This window comes from Saccopteryx bilineata, chromosome 8 (genome assembly GCF_036850765.1).
Source record: "Saccopteryx bilineata isolate mSacBil1 chromosome 8, mSacBil1_pri_phased_curated, whole genome shotgun sequence".
Taxonomy (NCBI): domain Eukaryota; kingdom Metazoa; phylum Chordata; class Mammalia; order Chiroptera; family Emballonuridae; genus Saccopteryx; species Saccopteryx bilineata.
Window position 1 is genome coordinate 26622970 of NC_089497.1, and position 18456 is coordinate 26641425.

General features: G+C 40.4%; 3 protein-coding genes across 4 annotated transcripts in view; all 3 read left to right on the plus strand.

The window, feature by feature from the left end:
* ARL6 (ADP ribosylation factor like GTPase 6) overlaps window positions 1-12643 on the plus strand; it is a 37124-nt gene extending 24481 nt beyond the window's left edge. The window contains exons 7-8 of one of the 2 annotated variants that reach the window (XM_066241507.1): window positions 2260-2315; window positions 12145-12643. In XM_066241507.1, the coding sequence (XP_066097604.1) occupies window positions 2260-2315; window positions 12145-12170 (82 nt within the window). In that variant the 3' untranslated portion in view covers window positions 12171-12643. The remainder of the gene's footprint in view (window positions 1-2259; window positions 2316-12144) is intronic. The other variant, XM_066241508.1, reaches the window with a different exon arrangement.
* LOC136311648 (endogenous retrovirus group K member 113 Env polyprotein-like) overlaps window positions 1-18456 on the plus strand; it is a 284697-nt gene that overhangs the window by 230198 nt on the left and 36043 nt on the right. The window lies entirely within an intron of this gene.
* On the plus strand, window positions 16421-18364 carry LOC136311647 (endogenous retrovirus group K member 21 Gag polyprotein). Its single transcript, XM_066240794.1, has one exon. It carries the CDS (start codon window positions 16421-16423, stop codon window positions 18362-18364), a length of 1944 nt encoding a protein of 647 aa, XP_066096891.1.

An 18456-nucleotide genomic window follows, 5' to 3' on the forward strand; every position in this document is an offset into this window, starting at 1 on the left:
TCCAGGGAACTCACACTTTGAGTGTCTCACTGTAAGCCTTTCGCCCTATCCGCTATGGGACTTAGCCCAGTGGGGCAGAGTGCTGGGCATGTGGGCCGCACTACCCGCTGTGGGACTTAGCCCAGTGGGGCAGAGTGCTGGGGACATGGGCTGGCTGACTGTGAGGCCCTACCTCATTCAGTGTGAGCTGCTCTGCAGGTGCTGACCGCCGGCAGAATTCGCCTCGGCTGGGTTTGGTTCCGGAGGGCTCTCCCTGTGGATGTGCTGCTTGTACTAGCTGGTTTCTGTTCTGATGATGTCTCTGTTGGCCACTGGATGTGTTGGTTCTGGCCCTCAGCAGCCTGTTTGGAGCTACAAGCAATCCGAGTCTGTGGCTGCCTCTCCTGGGCTTAGGTATTCATGGAAGGACACAGCTGCACACCTAAGCTGTCCTTTGCCAGCACCTGGCCTGAGGGTACGTCAGCAGAAGTTCCCAGGCTTCCTGAGACTCTCCTCCTGCTGACTCTGTCTGCTGGCAGCTTGTTGGGCTCTGCACTACCAAAGCTCTGAGAGAGGAGGGAGGCTGGGACGAGTCATCTCCTCGGAGGCAAAGGAGCCTGTTGGGTCAGGCCAGGCAGTGGGTGGGGCTCCCACTCCAGGGCCCCCCGGTGTCATTCTGTCCTCAGACCTCAGTAGGGTGTGGCCACTAAGAGTTGGGTGGGTAGGTAGGTCCTCTGACACCTGAAGATTTGGTCTGCCAACAGCCCGAGCAGTTTCTACTGCATCTTCCATGAGAGGGAAGCCCCAGTCATATTGGCAGGAAAGTAGGGGAATAGCTCCGACTTCAGAGCCAGACAACTGAGTCATTGTCATCTCCTGAGTCCATCAGCCCTCTGCACCCTGGCTGCTACTTCACAGCAGGGTCCAGTCTCCTTAGGGTGGGGTTAGAGGGACTCCCCGGTGGGTCAGTGCTTTCCCCTAGCCAGTGGTCGGCAAACCCATTAGTCAACGGAGCCAAATATCAACAGTATAACAATTGAAATTTCTTTTGAGAGCCAAATTTTTTAAACTTAAACTATATAGGTAGGTACATTCCTTATCAAGGTAGCGCCCGCACGTGGTATTTTGTGGAAGAGCCGCATTCAAGGGGCCAAAGAGCCACATATGGCTCGCGAGCTGCAGTTGCCGACCAGGGCCTTAGGCTAATGCCACACTGGGGGTGCTCACCCAAGAAAGCTGATGACTGCTGCGTTATGAAAGAATGACTTGGCGCAGGGGTCTTGGTGGCTGTCCTCACACCATGTTTCTCTCCAGGGCCCCCGATCTCAGACTCTCTTCACACAACTCTGGGCCACTCAGCCCTCCATCCGCCAGAGCCTAGGGTACATGGCTGTGAAGGGGATTTTCTGTGTTGGCCCTTTAAGAGAGTGCCTGTGTCTCTGAGAACTCCCATTTTCCTTTCTGGCAGACAGAAACCTCCCCTCTCCTTACAGCCATATACTACATGGCACCTCCTCTCAGCTCGGGTGTGCTAAGCTGCGAGCCTTGCTTGGGGTTTAGGACCCACACGTCTCAGGGTTAACCAGCCCTGCAGCTGAGATGTCCCGTTTGGGGGCAGGGACAGCTGTTTTCACATCTCTGCACTTCCTACACCAGACGGTGTGGCTCTTTCTGCGAATCCTTGCTTAGAAGACTCCTCTTTACTTAGTCCATAGTTGGTTTTTCAGGATGATTGTTCTTAAATTTAGTTATAACTCCAGTTCGGTCCTGGGAGGAGGCGAGTGGAACGTCTTCCTACTCTGTCACCATTTTGAATCCCTCCTAGGATTTCTTGATTCTTCCAGTTTGCCAGAGTTATAATTGCAGGTTATCCATTTCCAGTAAAGTGACTACATCCCATGGCTAAATTAATAAATCTAATAAGTAAATGCTGTTGAGTCATTGGGCTGGGCCTCAATAAAACTTTTTTACCACTGGAAAAATAACTGAAAGTCTATATTCTGTTAATACCACTTAGAGTACTATTCCTAAAATAATTTTTCCAAGTATCATACAGATTATATCAATACAAATGATGAATAATTTTTCATGTCTTGTTCCAGGATACTGAGACTTTTATTTTTTATGTACATTCAGATTCAACACCTAAGAAATTTTACTCAGATATGTTACTAGAGTATATTCATTTACCATATGGAAGAATTGCAGATATTTATTCTTATAGTTCAACTATATTCTTAACAGCAATGAAATGAATGTTTCTTATGGATTTTATTTCAGTGCTAGTGATGCCATAAAAGGAGAAGGATTGCAAGAAGGTGTAGACTGGCTTCAAGGTACATCACAAACACTGTTCCATCTTCAGCCTTTTTTCCATTCACCTTTTTCATTCCTTTTTAACATTTATCTTTACTATATCACTGCCTTTTTGCTCTCTTGCTACCATTTATTTCTGCTGTCAGAAAAAACACTACAGTAAGTATCCAGTACCTTGCTCAGTTTACTTCTATTACATTTTTCTAAAGGATTTATTTAAATAAAGTATTTGTATTTTAACTGTCAATATGTGGGACAAATAGAACATTTTTTAATTTATATAAAGCAGTAAATTTCTATGAGATCTAGTAACAGAATCAAATCTGATGTTTGGAAGAAACTTTAGGCCTATTGTCAATAACTAAAATAAGTCTTCATGACGTATATTTTAAAAATGCTTTAGCCTAACCGTTGGTGGCATAGTAGGTAGAGCATCAACCTGGGATACTGAGGTCACTGGTTCAAAACCCCAGGCTTGCCTGGTCAAAGCACATATGAGAAAACAACTACTATAAGTTGATGCTTCCTGATCCTCTCTCCCCTCCCCAAAGTCAAAATTAAAAATATTTTTAAAAACAATAAAATACCTAGGAATAAATTTAACCAAGAATTTTAAAAGACCTGCACTTGGAAAATTATAACACACTGAAGAAAGAAAGTAAAGAAGATACAAATAAGCAGAAGCATATACTGTGTTCATGAATGGGAAGAATAAACATCATTTAAATGTCCATGTTACCCAAAGCAATCTATGGATTCAGTGCAATTCCTATGAAGATACCAATGGGATATTTCTCAGAACTAAAACAAATACTCCAAAAAATTATGTGGAACCACAAAAAAAGAAGAGCCACGGCAATCTTGAGTAAGAAGAATAAAGTTGGAGAAATCACGCTACCTGATATCAAACTATACTACAAGGTTATAGTAATCAAAACAGCTTGGGACCAACGAAAACAGACGTAGCTCAGTGCAACAAAGAGCCCAGAAATAAACCCATGCCTTTATGGTCATTTAATATTTGACAAAGGAGGCAAAATATATAAGGTCTACCAGAAAGTTCTGTCCGTTTTTGGAACAAAATACAGATTTTTCTTACCATCAATAAACTTTATTAAATAATATAATTGCCATTGTTATTAATGATTTCTTGCCAGCGTGAGGGCAATTTGTATATCCCATTTTTGAAAAATGTTTTATCTTTTGATGCGAAAAATTGAACCAGTGCTTGTTTGATATTTTCTTTATTTTTGAATTTTTTGCCCTTCAAAAAATTTTGTAAGGACAAAAACAAGTGATAGTCGGAGGGTGCTAAGTCCAGGGAATATGGTGGATTTGACAGACATGTTTCTGTAGCATTTCTTCCTTGTTGAAATTTGTATACAATACAGTGGCGTAAATGAACTTTATCAGTAGCCATGGGTACACTATTGCTTCACATATAAGACTAATGTGAATCATCTTTGTTTTAGTTAATTTGCTACGTCAGTATGTATACATTAAATGATAAAAATAGAGAGGCACACAAGCGCCAAATAAACATGTGCTTACGTGTGGAAACTTGTGATAGAAACGGACAGAACTTTCCGGTAGACCTTATAAAATGGGATTAAGATTGTCTGTTCAGTAATTGGTGTTGGGAACGTTGGACAGATAACATGCAAAAAAATGAAATGAGGCCATCTTCTTATACCGTACATAAAAATAAACTCAGAATGGATTAAACACTTAAATGGTAGACTGAAAACCAAAAAATCCTAGAAGAAAAGTAGTAAAATCTTGGACATTTTACATAGCAGTGTTTTTCTGGTACATCTCCTCAGGAGGGAAACAAAAAAAATAGATAAATGGGAATTCATCAAACTAAAAAGGTTTTTCACAACATAAGAAATCAGCAAATGAAAATGCAGTCCACTGAATGGGAGAACATATTCCCCAATGATACATCTGATAAGGGGTTAATACCCAAAATTTATAAAGAATTTATAAAAATCCATACCAGCAAGACAATCCAACTAAAAGGGCAAAGGACCAGAGAAGATACTTTCCCAAAGAGGACATTCAGATGGCCATAAGATACGTGAAAAGTTGTTCACTGTCACTAATCATCAGAAATGCAAATTAAAACCAAACTGAGATATTACCTCACACCTCTCAGAACGGCTGGCATCAGTAAAGCAACATACAACAAATGTTGGTAAGAAGAGGGAACCCTCATTCACAGTGACAGAAATACAGGTTGGTGCAGTCGCCGTAGGAAACAGTATGGCATTACTCAGCAAATTAAAAATTGAACTGCCTATGACCAGTAATTCCACTTCTGGGAATGTAGCTAAAGAAACCTAAAACACTAATTCAAAAGAACATATGCACCCTATGTTCACTGTAGTGTTACAATAGCCAAGATCTGGAAGTAGCCCAAGTGCCCGTCAGTGTGAGTGGATAAAATCTGTGGTACATTTACAGGGTGGGATCTACTACTCAGCCATAAAAATGAAAGAAATCTTACCCTAATACAACAGCATGGATGGACCTGGGGAACATTATACTGAGTGAAATAAGCCAGGCAGAGAAAGACAAATCATAGGATTTGACTCATGTGGAATCTAATGAACAGAATAAACTAAGTAGAAACAGACTCGGAGAACAGACTGACAGCTGTCAGAGGGGAGGAAAGTTTTGGGGCTGGTGGAAAAGGTGAAGGGATTAAGCAAAAAAAAACCCTCAGACACAGATAACAGCACAGTGAACACCAGACACAGATAACAGCACAGTGAACACCAGAGGGAAGCGGAGGCAGGGGGAGGTAGAAGAGAGTATAGTGGGTATAAAAGGTGATGGAGGGAGACTTGACTTGGGGTGGTGAACACACAATATAGTATACAGATGATGTATTAAAGAATTGTACTCCTGCCTGACCTGTGGTGGCGCAGTGGATAAAGCCTCTACCTGGAACGCTGAGGTCGCCAGTTCGAAACCCTGGACGTACCTGGTCAAAGCACATATGGGAGTTGATGCTTACTGCACCTCCCCCTCTTCTCTTTCTTTCTCTCTCTCTCTCTCTCTCTCTCTCTCTCCTTTCTCTAAAATTGAATAAATAAAAAGAAGAAAAAAAAGGAATTGTGCTCCTGAAACCTATATAATTTATTAACCATTGTCACCCCAATAAGTTCAATTTAAAAATAAAATATATGATAGACATTTATAAAAAAGAATGCTTTGCTCCATAAGTCTTCACCTATACATAACATGTGTACACAACCCCTATTTATTATAAATATATATTTAGACTTGTAAATACTGATATTCTATTGATGTTTTATAAATATTGATGATATCAAAATATCTACTACAGGTTGGTACAGGCTTACTAAATTAAGATATATCATGCCTGACCAGGCGGTGGCAAAGTAGATAGTGTCAGGCTGGAACGCAGAGGACCCAGGTTTGAAACCCTGAGGTCACCAACTTGAGCGCAGAGTTGCTGCTTGAGCCCAGAGGTCGCTGGCTTGAAGCCCAAGACTTCTGGCTTGAGCCCAAAGGTCACTGGCTTGAGCAAGGGGTCACTCACTCTGCTGTAGCCCCCTGCCCCCAGTCGAGTCTTATATGAGAAAGCAATCAATGAACAACTAAGGTGCCTCAACAAAGAATTGATGTTTCTCATCTCTCTCCCTTTCTGTCTGTCCCTGTCTGTCCCTCTCTCTGGCTCTTTCTCACTGTCTCTGTCAAAAAAAAAAAAAATACATATGTTGATTTATGGACAAGAGTAGCCGCTAACCCATACATTGACATAATATTTCTTTGGTTCAAAGTACTAAATTTACATCTGATAAATATTTTTATCTGTTATCATTAAAATACGGTATTTTAGTTAACTGCACAGACTTTTATTGATCTTTCTCTTTTGTATTTATATAGTCATGACATTTACCATTAAACTGTAAAGAACATTCTAGTCATAGTTTTATAATTAAGTGAAACTTAATTGAGAACCTTTGGTGGTTCTCAGAATAACTACTGGAATTTTTCTGTGAACACACCAATTTAGTGTCTTAGACTGTAGTAAAGAAGTGGTCAAAGTTAAAGGAGCTGATCCTACATTAAACAGAGGTTGCAGAGGAACATTCCAGAGAAGACACCAAAAGCATATTTTCAGCCTTGATTCTTATTTTCAGATGCTATTATTGCTCACAGTGAAGATGCAGCATGGATCAAACCCTACTATTATTCATAACAAAGTAATTCAAAGCACAGTGATCGCTATAAATAGGTTGATACGGTCTTCTGAACTTGACTTCTTAGCTCTATCATAGCTGTCTTTTGTTTTATTTTGTAACAGTGAGGCCACTAGGTGTCAGTAACAATCCAGCATCACTGTACCTCTTGCAGCTCTGGCCTTGTCACCTAACTCTTGTATCTGATTTGCTGATTTGCTATCTTTGCATCTTACCTCCCAAGTCTTTGTAAGGAGGGTACATTATTGGAAATATTTTTGTGCCTTTCTGTGGCCATATGTTTTTAGGTAATTGCTACAACACTTCTCTGCAAGGTAAGTTAGTTGTATACGCATTTTCTGTAGGCATCATGGAATAGTTAAAAAGTAGTTGGGTTTTTTACTCTAGCAGATTCATTCTACTTATTAACATCTCTAATCTTGTGAAGGTAATTTTCTTCATCTCTATCTTAAAAGTCAAAATTGTTACACAGATTAAATGAGGCACTGTCTTGTGTTAACATCTCTAAGAAAACACTCAATAAATGTTAAATACACCCTTTTACCTCACTGCTCTATTTAATGAAGAAGGAAACTTCATAAGTAGATTAAAAAGTACGTTGTTTTGGTTTTCATATGACAGCCTTTGTTCATATTTCTGATATAGTAAACAGTTTACAGTTTGGTGCTCCAGTCTCTCTGGGTTTGAAAAGAGGCAACAACCTATTTTACAAAGTTAGTAACAGTATGTAGGAGGCTTGTCTGTACCTGTAACTAACTTATTAACCAAAAGTTTTTATGGAATCAAACTATTAAAAATGTTTTGAATTTATCTCTTTATTTTGCTTCCAGAATTCTGCGATTTCCTAGTATCCCTTGGACCACTTTAATCTTATTATTTAGTTTAAGGTTGAAATTTCAGGGATAAAATATTAAATGACACATTTTGTGCCATGATTTCATTCTTTTTTGGAAGGATTCACAATTATTACTTGTGTATCACAGCCCAAAAACAATAATACCTGAGCAGACTATGAAATACTTTTTAAACCAACAGAGAATACACTGATACCATTGCAGAGGTATACGTTGTTTTCTAGCTCTGAAACTTTGAAGTGAAATATATATAAAAAGGAATCCCATGTGACTAAGGAAACTTGCTCATTTTATTACTTGATCTGTATGAGAAAGGTTAATACTTTCAGGGTTTTTTTGTTTGTTTTGTTTTTTTGCATTTTTTTCTGAAGCTGGAAACAGGGAGAGACAGTCAGACAGACTCCCGCATGCGCCCTACCGGGATCCACCCGGCACGCCCACCAGGGGCGACGCTCAGCCCACCAGGGGGCGATGCTCTGCCCATCCTGGGGGTCGCCATGTTGCGACCAGAGCCACTCTAGCGCCTGGGGCAGAGGCCACAGAGCCATCCCCAGTGCCCGGGCCATCTTTGCTCCAATGGAGCCTTGGCTGCGGGAGGGGAAGAGAGAGACAGAGAGGAAGGCGCGGCGGAGGGGTGGAGAAGCAAATGGGCGCTTCTCCTGTGTGCCCTGGCCGGGAATCGAACCCCGGTCCTCCGCACGCTAGGCCGACGCTCTACCGCTGAGCCAACCGGCCAGGGCCACTTTCAGGTTTTAATATAAGACTTACAGACTGTTTATATGGGTCGTCCAGTAAAAGAAGATTGAACACACAGTTTCATCCTTAAATTTCACTAACAGTAAAGTGACTTTTGTTTAAAGACATTAACCCACAAGGGCCAAAAGAATGGGAGTGACAAAAATGGCATCCAAATTTTGGAAGCTGGATATCTGGTGAATGTTGAGTGACTGAACAGATCTGCTGAATGCTGAATGATTTAACAGTTCTAAAGACCTTTTCTTCTTAACAGAGAAAGCTGAATTCTAAGCTAGCACTGGGGAAAGCTGGAAAGCGTCCTAATTTACATTGCAGATCCCCCCTAGACTCTTAATATTGAAGGAAATTGGAAATAAGATGAGGTAGGGCTGAAAAGACAAGACATAATCATAAATCCTTACCCCAAGAGAAGATTGAAGGTTCATTCTCTGCAGAAAGTCAGTGTATCTGGGCTGGAGAACAGCAGACATAACTGTTATGTGGTGGAGCTGAGCTGAAAATGAGTAACTGAAAGTTCTCATACCAAATATCGCAACCTTCTTCTGCCTTCCCCTGCTTCTCCTAGAACACACTAGTTATAGGCAGGGTAGAGAGTCATCTTTGAGGAATCAGACCAATAGAAGAGAAGACCTAGCAGTATGAACATCAGAAATTCCCAAGGAAGTGGCTTACGTTGATACACTCGAATGAAGACCACATCTGGCAAGCCTAACACACGTATCAAAATTCCAATCAGCTTCACAGCGTTCCTCATAGGTATGAGAAGATGGCAAAGGGTCACCAGGCTTTTAGGACCAAAACTTGATGAATTATGGAACATAAACAGGAAAGGCAAGTTAGAGGAAGTAAAATTTATTTAGGGAGAACATTTCAAAAAACTAATAGAGTAGCAAGAACAGAGAACCAAAATATGAGTTCTTGGATAATACTGTATAGTGGAAATGGAAAACTCAAAAGATAAAATAGAGGCAATCTCTCAGAAAATGGAACAAAAAGACAAGGAATAGAATATTGAAAAGGAAAGAGGTCATGTTTAGGAGGCCCAGTGTCCAAATAGCAGGAATATCAGAAAGAGAAAACGGGAGAAAAATCATCAAACAGTATTTTCAAAAACTGAATGATGAGTTTTTAGTTGAAAGGCCTCTTGAGAGGACAGTGCAGTGAATGAAAATATTCTCACACCAAGGCACATCGCCATTAAAAGCACTGAAGACAATGGAAGAGTCTACAAATTTCATGAGAAGAAAATAAGTTTCATGTAAAGGGTAAGGATACAGAATAACATCAGACTTTTCAATAGCAACACTCGGAAGCTATAACATAATTGGTCAGTGCCTGGGCAGTCCAAGTAGAAAATAATGGAATTATGTTTTCAGGCAGTATTAGTGTGTTGTGATTGTAGAATTAAGACATCTTCAGCCATGTAAAATCTCAAGAATTTACTTTCTGTACCACTTACCACTGAGAGGTGTACTCCTTAAAAACAAGGAAAAAAGACCAAGAAGAAAAAATAAGGGTTATGAAACAGGAAAACCAGCACACGAGAGCAGGGGAAGGAATCCCCTGGATGACAGTGGACACAGATAGATCCTAGGGTGATAGTGAAAGATCACGTATGAAAGTAACTGGGCAAGCAGAGGAAACAGCTGGTCCAGATTAGAGTCTTAGAAGGGTCTAGTGAAATTGATAGACAATGTAATGTGCTTCATATTAATAAAGGTTTAAACAGTGCAGAGTAGTGAGATTGAAGTAGTATTAATACATAAAAAGCAAAGAGGCTGCCTGACCTGTGGTGGCGCAGTGGATAAAGCGTCGACCTGGAATGCTGAGGTTGCCGGTTCAAAACCCTGGACCTGCCCGGTCAAGGCACATATGGGAGTTGATGCTTCCTGCTCCTCCCCCCCTTCTCTTTCTCTCTTTCTCTCTCTCTTCTCTAAAAATGAATAAATAAAAATTTAAAAAAAAAAAAAAAAAAAAAGCAAAGAGGCAGGGAATAAGGAACAATGATTAACTTCAGGGAAAACATAATATAGTTGAAGACGGGAAAATAGCTGGGGTGTACCACCTGTCTTATCTATGAATAGCACTTACAGAGTCATATTGTATTAATTATATTAATGACTACATAATTATAAGGCCTACCAGAAAGTTCTGTCCATTTTTATCACAAGTTTCGACACGTAAGCACATGTTTATTTGACACATGTGTGCCTCTCTATTTTTATCTCTTAATGTATACATACTGACGTAGCAAATTAACTAAAACAAAGTTGATTCACGTTAGTCTTTTTTTTTTTTTTTTTTTCTTCCATTTTTCTGAAGCTGGAAACAGGGAGAGACAGTCAGACAGACTCCCGCATGCGCCCGACCGGGATCCACCCGGCACGCCCACCAGGGGGCGATGCTCTGCCCATCCTGGGCGTCGCCATATTGCGACCAGAGCCACTCTAGCGCCTGAGGCAGAGGCCACAGAGCCATCCCCAGCGCCCGGGCCATCTTTGCTCCAATGGAGCCTTGGCTGCGGGAGGGGAAGAGAGAGACAGAGAGGAAAGCGCGGCGGAGGGGTGGAGAAGCAAATGGGCGCTTCTCCTGTGTGCCCTGGCCGGGAATCGAACCCGGGTCCTCCGCACGCTAGGCCGACGCTCTACCGCTGAGCCAACCGGCCAGGGCGATTCACGTTAGTCTTATGTGTGAAGCGATAGTGTACACATGGCTACTGATAAAGTTCATTTACACCACTGTAATTTTTATGAATTTCAACAAGGAAGAAATGCTACAGAAGCATGTAGAAATTTATTGAAAGTGTTTGGTGAAGGTACAGTTTCTGATAGGACATGCAGAAAAGATGGTTCAAAAAATTTAAAACAGGTGATTTCGACCTTTCTGATAAGCCACGTTCTGGGCAACCATCTTTGATCGATGACGATGTTTTAAGACCATGTTGGAGTAAGATCCTTTTCTGACAACATCGGAGATCGCAGAAAGGCTTAATTCAGCTCAGCAAACCATTTCAGACCATATTCGAAAGATAGGATTGGTGTGGAAATATATTATTTAATAAAGTTTATTGACGGTAAGAAAAATTTGTATTTTGTTTTATTCCAAAAATGGACAGAACTTTCTGGTAGACCTTATATATTAATGACTACATTGCTGTTAGGAGAATGGGAGTACTATTGTAAAAGTATTATGAGGGTTGCAGAATGCAGCACAGGGGTACACAGCAGCTGAAGCCTAGTATCAAATGGAAAGAACTGATATTTCAACAAGTAATAATAAAAGTACATTATTTAGAGATAAAGAGGTAATCACCTAAAAGGGAGTTGAAAGTAGTCGCCTATGAAAGGGGGAGGAAGGAAATGAGGCCGGACTGCTAATTTTTATACAGCCTTGTAGAACTAGTTGGCTGACTCTCTGCATATACAACTGTGGTGAAAACAAAGACTATAGTGTGAATTGTGCTTTTTTAAAAAGTGTGTGCAGGCCCTGGCCAGTTTGTTCAGTGGTAAAGCATCAGCCTGGCCTGTGGAAGTCCCAGGTTTGATCCCAGGCCAGGGCACTCAGAAGAAGCAACCATCTGCTTTTCCCTCCCTCTTCTCTCTCTCTCTCTCTTCCTCCCTGCCTCCCTCTCCTGCTCTTTTCCTGCCCTCCCTCTCACTCTCACTCCCCTCTTCTGCAGCCATGACTCAGTTGGTTCAAGTGCATTGGCCCCAGGCACTGAGGACGGCTCTAAGGAGCCTCCGCCTCAGGTGCTAAAAATGGCTCAGTTGTGAGCATGGCCCCAGATGGGCAGAATATCAGCCACCAAATAGGGCTGCCAGGTAGATCCCAGTCCAGGTGCATGTGGGAGTCTGTCCCTTTATCTCCCCTCCTCTCACGTGGAAAAGAAAAAAAAAAATGTGTGTGCATAGGTTTTACTGTGTTCTTACAGATTTGTCTCAGATTATGTTAAATAGATTTTGCCCTGTGGAGACTGGTCATTTCTTTTCTGTTTTTGTTACCAGATCAGATCCAGGCTGTGAAGACATGAAAAGATAGTATTTGGAAACAACAGTTACCAATTCAAGCAACATATCTTAAGGCAAACTGAATATGTTAAAAATTTTTAAGTCATTTGGGCATCTAAGAACACTTTCTAATCTGTTTCCATTTATGGACTCTGAATAAACTTTATAAGACTATAGGACTTCAGATACATGAAAGTGACCATTAATTTTGTGAAGATAAGTCCTCAGAAAGACTTCCCAGAAGTATCAACTTCTTAGTTAAAGTCTACACTGATTGTAATGAGAATGTTTAAAGTCTGAGTAAAATCCATCTCATTGTGAATTATGTTTTCATTTTAATTCTTAAATTGTCTTCTAAAAAATTAGTTTATAGTATGACTGCAGTGTGGTTACACTTGTGAAAAAGAACTTTAAATATTTACAAAGGACCATGGGTGATTATTGTATATTGGATTTTTACTGTATGTCACCATCAATAAAGCGAAAATGTCATGTACCAACTAGTATGCTTTGTTTATAGTGAAAAAATAATGCTGTGTTAATATGCTGTTTGGTGTTTTACTCTCAAATATTTGTAAATCTGAGACCAAGTTTACTCTGAAATTATTTACTCAGTGAATATATATTGAACATCTCTATACCTGTACTAGACTGGCATTATCCTACACAATGATGATACAAGGTAAAGAAAACATATTCTTTATCCTCAGAGAACTTAAAATTTTTAATGTGGGAGAATTTGAGAATTTTTAAAAATATATTGAATTTTATTTCATTGGCTGAATGAAAATATTTTATCAAGACTAAGAGTTATAAAATGAACTAGTGTGTGATTCTTCAGTAACTATCATAACTGATAATTCCTTTAAAATTTCTCCAGTTTACAGAAGTACTTTGTTAAAATAGATGGTTACTTATGAAACTTCTTTTCTGAGCGTAAACTCCCACATAAATGTTTAGAATTTTAGGCATATCTCAGGTATCTACTATATGCAAATTGTGTTATTCTCAAAACTTAGAGACTATGTAGAATTATAAACTAAATAGAAGCTTTGATTTTAGATTATTGGGAAACTGTACAAAGCAACTGTATCAATTCTGAAAAATACTGCATATAAAGAAAAACTAGAATATTCCATGTATAACATCTTAAAACACTCTTAGGTGTGAAAATGATAAAAGCAGAGGCAAAAGGTAAGTAATAAAGATGTGTTATAGTAACTGGCCGCTGTGTTTCAGAGATTTGAATAAAATAATTTTAGAACTACAGTAAAAGGTCTGTAATCCATTTTCGCATAGACCTGAAATCCCAGTGACTTGGAATTTAACAAGTTGAACGTTATCCAGGCTATTCCAGTGGTCCCGCATTTTAAGCTAACTTGCCAGCCAGCCTTTCATTACTTACTTTGATGGGGGTAAAAAGTGAGACTCATTAATTGAATTGACTCAAATATAAAAAGGACATGATGTACAATAGATTGAGGACAGTCTTGACAGCTGTCAGAGGGGAGGGGGGTTGGAGGCTGCGTGAAAAAGGTGAAGGGATTAAGCAGAAATAAATTTTTAAAAAGTACAGCAGTGTGGTGATTAGCAGAGGGAGAGAGGGTGGGAGGAGGTAGAGGAGGGGATGGAAGGAGACGGGGTAGTGAACACAGTGCAATATACAAATGATGTTTTAGAATTACAGCTGAAATCTGTAACTTTACTAACCAGTGTTGCCATAGTAAATTCAATAGAAGGGAGGGCATGATGAAAACACTGATTGTGATTTAACAAAGAAACTGGTCTTTAAGGAGGATGCAGAAAGGGGTGTTTAAGAAAATTCAAGTCCTCATCTATCAGCACGGTAGCAGTAATAATAGTTACTACTCTGTGATCACTATATTTTGAACAAGATGCCTCACCTGTGCAATTTAATCCTGAATAGCATCATGTGGTAGATTCTATTATTTGGTTTATAGACAAGAAAGCGGAAGCCTAAAAAGGTTAAGTAATCTGCTGAAGGTCACAGAGCTGGTAAATGGTGTTTGGTATTGGGATTCAGACCCAAGCAAACTGTTTAAAGTGAATGATTCAAGAGACAAGAGTATTCCAGATGCTGGAAATATGGAGGGATTTGCTATTAAAAGGGATTGAAAGGCCCTCACTGTGAAGGGAGACCAGGATGTGAATGGGAGATAAGGCACTAACTACTGTTTTTCTTTTTGCTTGTTTTAAGTCCCTTAAAAGTTCAGATTTTAAATTTTGGAAATAAATGACAATAATAATTCTTATGTTGATAATTCCACAAACTACAGTAACTCATACCTCTGCAAATATTTAGACAAAAGAGAAGCACTTTTTCTTAAATATCCATTGTTAATTCTCCCCTTTTTTTGAGACAGGGAGGAGGGGAGAAGAGAGATGAGAAGCATCACTTTAGTTTATTGCTTCTCATATGAGCCTGGAGCGGGGAGGAGGGGCGATGGGGGGCTGGTGTCAAGCTAAGCCAGTGAGTCCTTGCTCAAGTCAGTGACCTTCAGCTTCAAGCCAGCAACCTTTAGGCCCAAGCCAGTAACCTTGGGATTCTGTTAATGATCCTAATGCTCAAGCTGGAAACCCCCCTCGCGCTCCCTCCCCCCACTCAAGCCAATGAGCCTGTGCTCTAGCCAGGGAAACTCCGGGGTTTCAGGACCAGAGTCCTTAGCGTCCTGGGTTGACACTATCCATGGCACCACCACCAGCAGGCAGGCCTAACTCCACACTTGCATGTCAAAATTATGTAGAAGCAAGTTGGGCAACAATAGCCACGGGATGCTGTCGGGAGCCGATCAACGACTGCTGGCTGGCAAGGCCACAGCAGGAGAAGACCCACAACTGCTGGCTGACAAGGTCACAGCAGAAGAAGATCAAAAACTGCTGATTGACAAAGTCATAGCAGAGAAGACCAATGGCGGTGGGGTGACAAAGTCACCACAAAGGATAGGCACAACGATACTCCCCCCTTTGACCTTTTGAATTAATCTGGCCTTATATCCCCCCTTTTCTGGGTGTGTGCTATTATTTGTAGCACAGGGATAATAGTACTGTGCTTTCCCTGTAGATTTGTAGTAATTTCTTTGGAAATGAGACAGAAGGTGTAAGTTCCACAGAAAAGCCTGTAAGCCCCTTGAACTGGGCTCATAAACATAAGAGGCTGGCCATGATATCCCTCATAAAGGGTTAAGTTTGTAGGAGAATTTCTTCTTATTAATCATGTTAGAAAGAATAAAGTTAGAACTTAACTAGTGTATGAATATAGTAAATGTATAAAGTTTAACTAGACATTAGAATCTTAGGTAAGGTGTAGTGGAGTGGCCTGTTGCATGGCCTTGGATGGGAGTGCAGCTGGCAAGTAGAGAATGTTTTGTTAAAAGACTTGTTTTGTCACTGAAGGCAGTTGCTGGGCTTTTCTCAGTAAAACATTCTCATGAGATTTTTGTATTTTCCAAGAATAAGGAGAGGAATGTGGTGGGATTCATAGCAGCAATAGCAATTAATGCCTTCTGATATTATGTTGCTACTAGCTATCTTGCAGGTGCACTCTATATATCTTTAAGTAAAAGTTACTCTTAATGCTATGTTAGTTTCTTAATAAGCAAGCCTTTTGAAGTCTTGTGAGAAAAATTAGGACACTGCATGAACTCAAGGCCATTTGCCTAAGCAAGCGGTGGTCCTTTGCTAGTCCTTAATGATTTTGTCTGTTAATCTCTCTCTGCCCCTTGACTCACAACAACAATAAAGTTGAGTTATTAGTTAGTACTAATCCTTTAAAAGCTTTTACCGATGTTATCGCTATTCAAGTTATTTTTTAATTGTACTTTGAATGATTTGCCACCTGATTTGTAGTTTATAAATATAAATTACTGTTATCTGGAAACATATAAACATAGTGAAACAGAAGCAATGATTAATACCATGTAATTGTAACTTGGTGTGTGTGTATAAAAAAGGAGCTATACTAGCATTTGGTAGAGATGCCTGGCAGTAAATGCTAACTAGAGAATAAAGAGAAAGAAAAGAATTCGGCTCTCTCACTCAATTTTCGCCGACGCCTTTTCCTCCTGTGGGACCCCTGTATCCCCCCCCCCGGGGCTGGACCCTGGCATTTGGTGTCCAAACAGGGACTTACAGGTAATCCCCCCTCATTGTCTCAGGATGGCTAAGACTCCACTCAGGGTGCTGCAGACCCCCCTGTAAGAAGGACAGGGTGAGGATAGGTGGAGAATTTCAGAACTTAAGATTTTGAGAAGTCATGGGCCATACTGAGTCTAAAGAAAGAAGACTCTTTATGAAAGTCATTAAGTATACACTTTCCCAAAAAGGAGTTAAGGTCTCCTCTAAACAAGTAGCTCGTTTTATGAAATTCATACAAAAATGTTCTCCATGGTTTCCAGATGAGAGAACGCTTAGTTTCGAGAAATGGGTTAAAGTTGGAAAAGATTTAAAACTTTATTATGAGCTACACGGACCAGAAAAGGTCCCAGTTGATGCATTTGCTTTATGGAGCTTGATTAAAGATGCCTTAAATCCAGAACATGAGATGCATAAACTTTCTAAGGCAACTGCTCCTCCAAAAGAAGAGACTCCGTTAATTAGAAATAGAAGGCAGTCTCAAGATAGTACAAATCATGCTATGGCCTTTTTTAAATTAAGTAAATATCAGAATGATAGTGAAAATCATTTATCTCCAACAGATGAGGCTGAATTAGAAGATGAGGCAGCTAAAAATAATAGGAATAATGAGGATTGGAAGTCAAAAACAGTCTTGCCCATATTATATTCCTCCAAGACTAACAAACAGGATGAAAATAAGGCTATTAAAATGTCTTTGCCTCTACCAGTACAATCACCAGATGTTAAGGAAAAGAAAAAATCATCAGAGTTAACAGGGTTGCAGAAGGCAATTCAAGCTTCTTGCGACCAAGGGGAAACTGATTTGGCATTATGTTTTCCTGTGGCTGTGGCTGGTGAATTTGATGATGAGGAGAATCCTACATGGGAGCCGCTTCCTTATAAATTATTGAAAGAGTTAAAAATGGCTTGCAGTCAATATGGACCCACCTCTCCTTATACTATGTCTTTGATAGAAACAGTTTCTCATAATTGGATGACTCCTTATGATTGGGAACAGGTGGCTAGGGCTTGTTTGTATGAAGGAAATTGTCTCCTTTGGATAGCTGAATGTGAGGAGAAAGCTAAACAGCAGGCAGTTGGGAATCAGAGGACTCATGATCCTGTGATTGGAGGAATGATTGCGGGAGAGGGAGAATTTTCTGATGTTAGTGAACAGTTAAAACTTTCTAAACTGGCTTTGATACAAGTGAATGGTTGTGCTATATCAGCTTGGAGAAAGTTGCCGGCTTCGTCTGGTGGAGATGTTACTGTGGTAGGAGTAAAACAGAAAGGTGATGAACCTTGTGGGGAGTTTGTTGCTCAGTTGATTCAAGCAGTGAGAGGAGTTGTTTCGGATGAGACGGCAGGAGATATTATAATTAAACAGTTGGCTTATGAAGATGCTGATTCCACTTTCCAGGCCATGTTGCGGTCAGTGAGGAGAGAAGGAATGATGGGGAATTTCATCAAAGCCTGTCAGGATGTAAGTCCTGCTTTTGTTCAGGGAGTAACTATTGCTGCAGCTTTAAAAGGAGAAACGTATCCTCAATTTATTAAGACTATGTATCAAGGAAAAATGCCTTCTGTCAATGAAGCTTCCTCTAAGGGAAGTCTTACTTGCTTTATTTGTAATCAAACGGGCCACTTTAGCCGACAATGCCCTAACAAGAGTGGGCAAGCAGGCCCAGGAGTGCAAGGGACAGCTCCCATAATTAATAATGCTAATAATAATGTCCCATTACCTAAGACTTTGTGTCCACGCTGTCAAAAAGGATATCATTGCACAAAGCAGTGCCGTTCTAAATTTCACAAAAACGGACAGCCATTAGGACCAAAGTTAGGAATAGAATGGCAGCCCCCACAGAATTTAAATCTGACAAGTAATCAAAGTAGCAATCAGGGAAACTGGCAAGGGAGCCAGCCTCAGGACCCAATAACAATTGGGGCCAGCCTGAATCCATTTGTCAACTCCGGTCTGTCTCAGACCTCAACCGGGCCTGCCGCTTGGCAGGCAAGAATTCTACCACTGAACCACCCATGCCTCCATGCAAAATATGAGAAACAAGCCTCTTGTGGGGGTTGAAATGGAGAGATTTCGGCTGCCGGTTGTAGCAGCTATTAGAATTTAAGAATGATTAGAGACTGAGATGAGTTTTAAAGTTGTGTTATTATCTG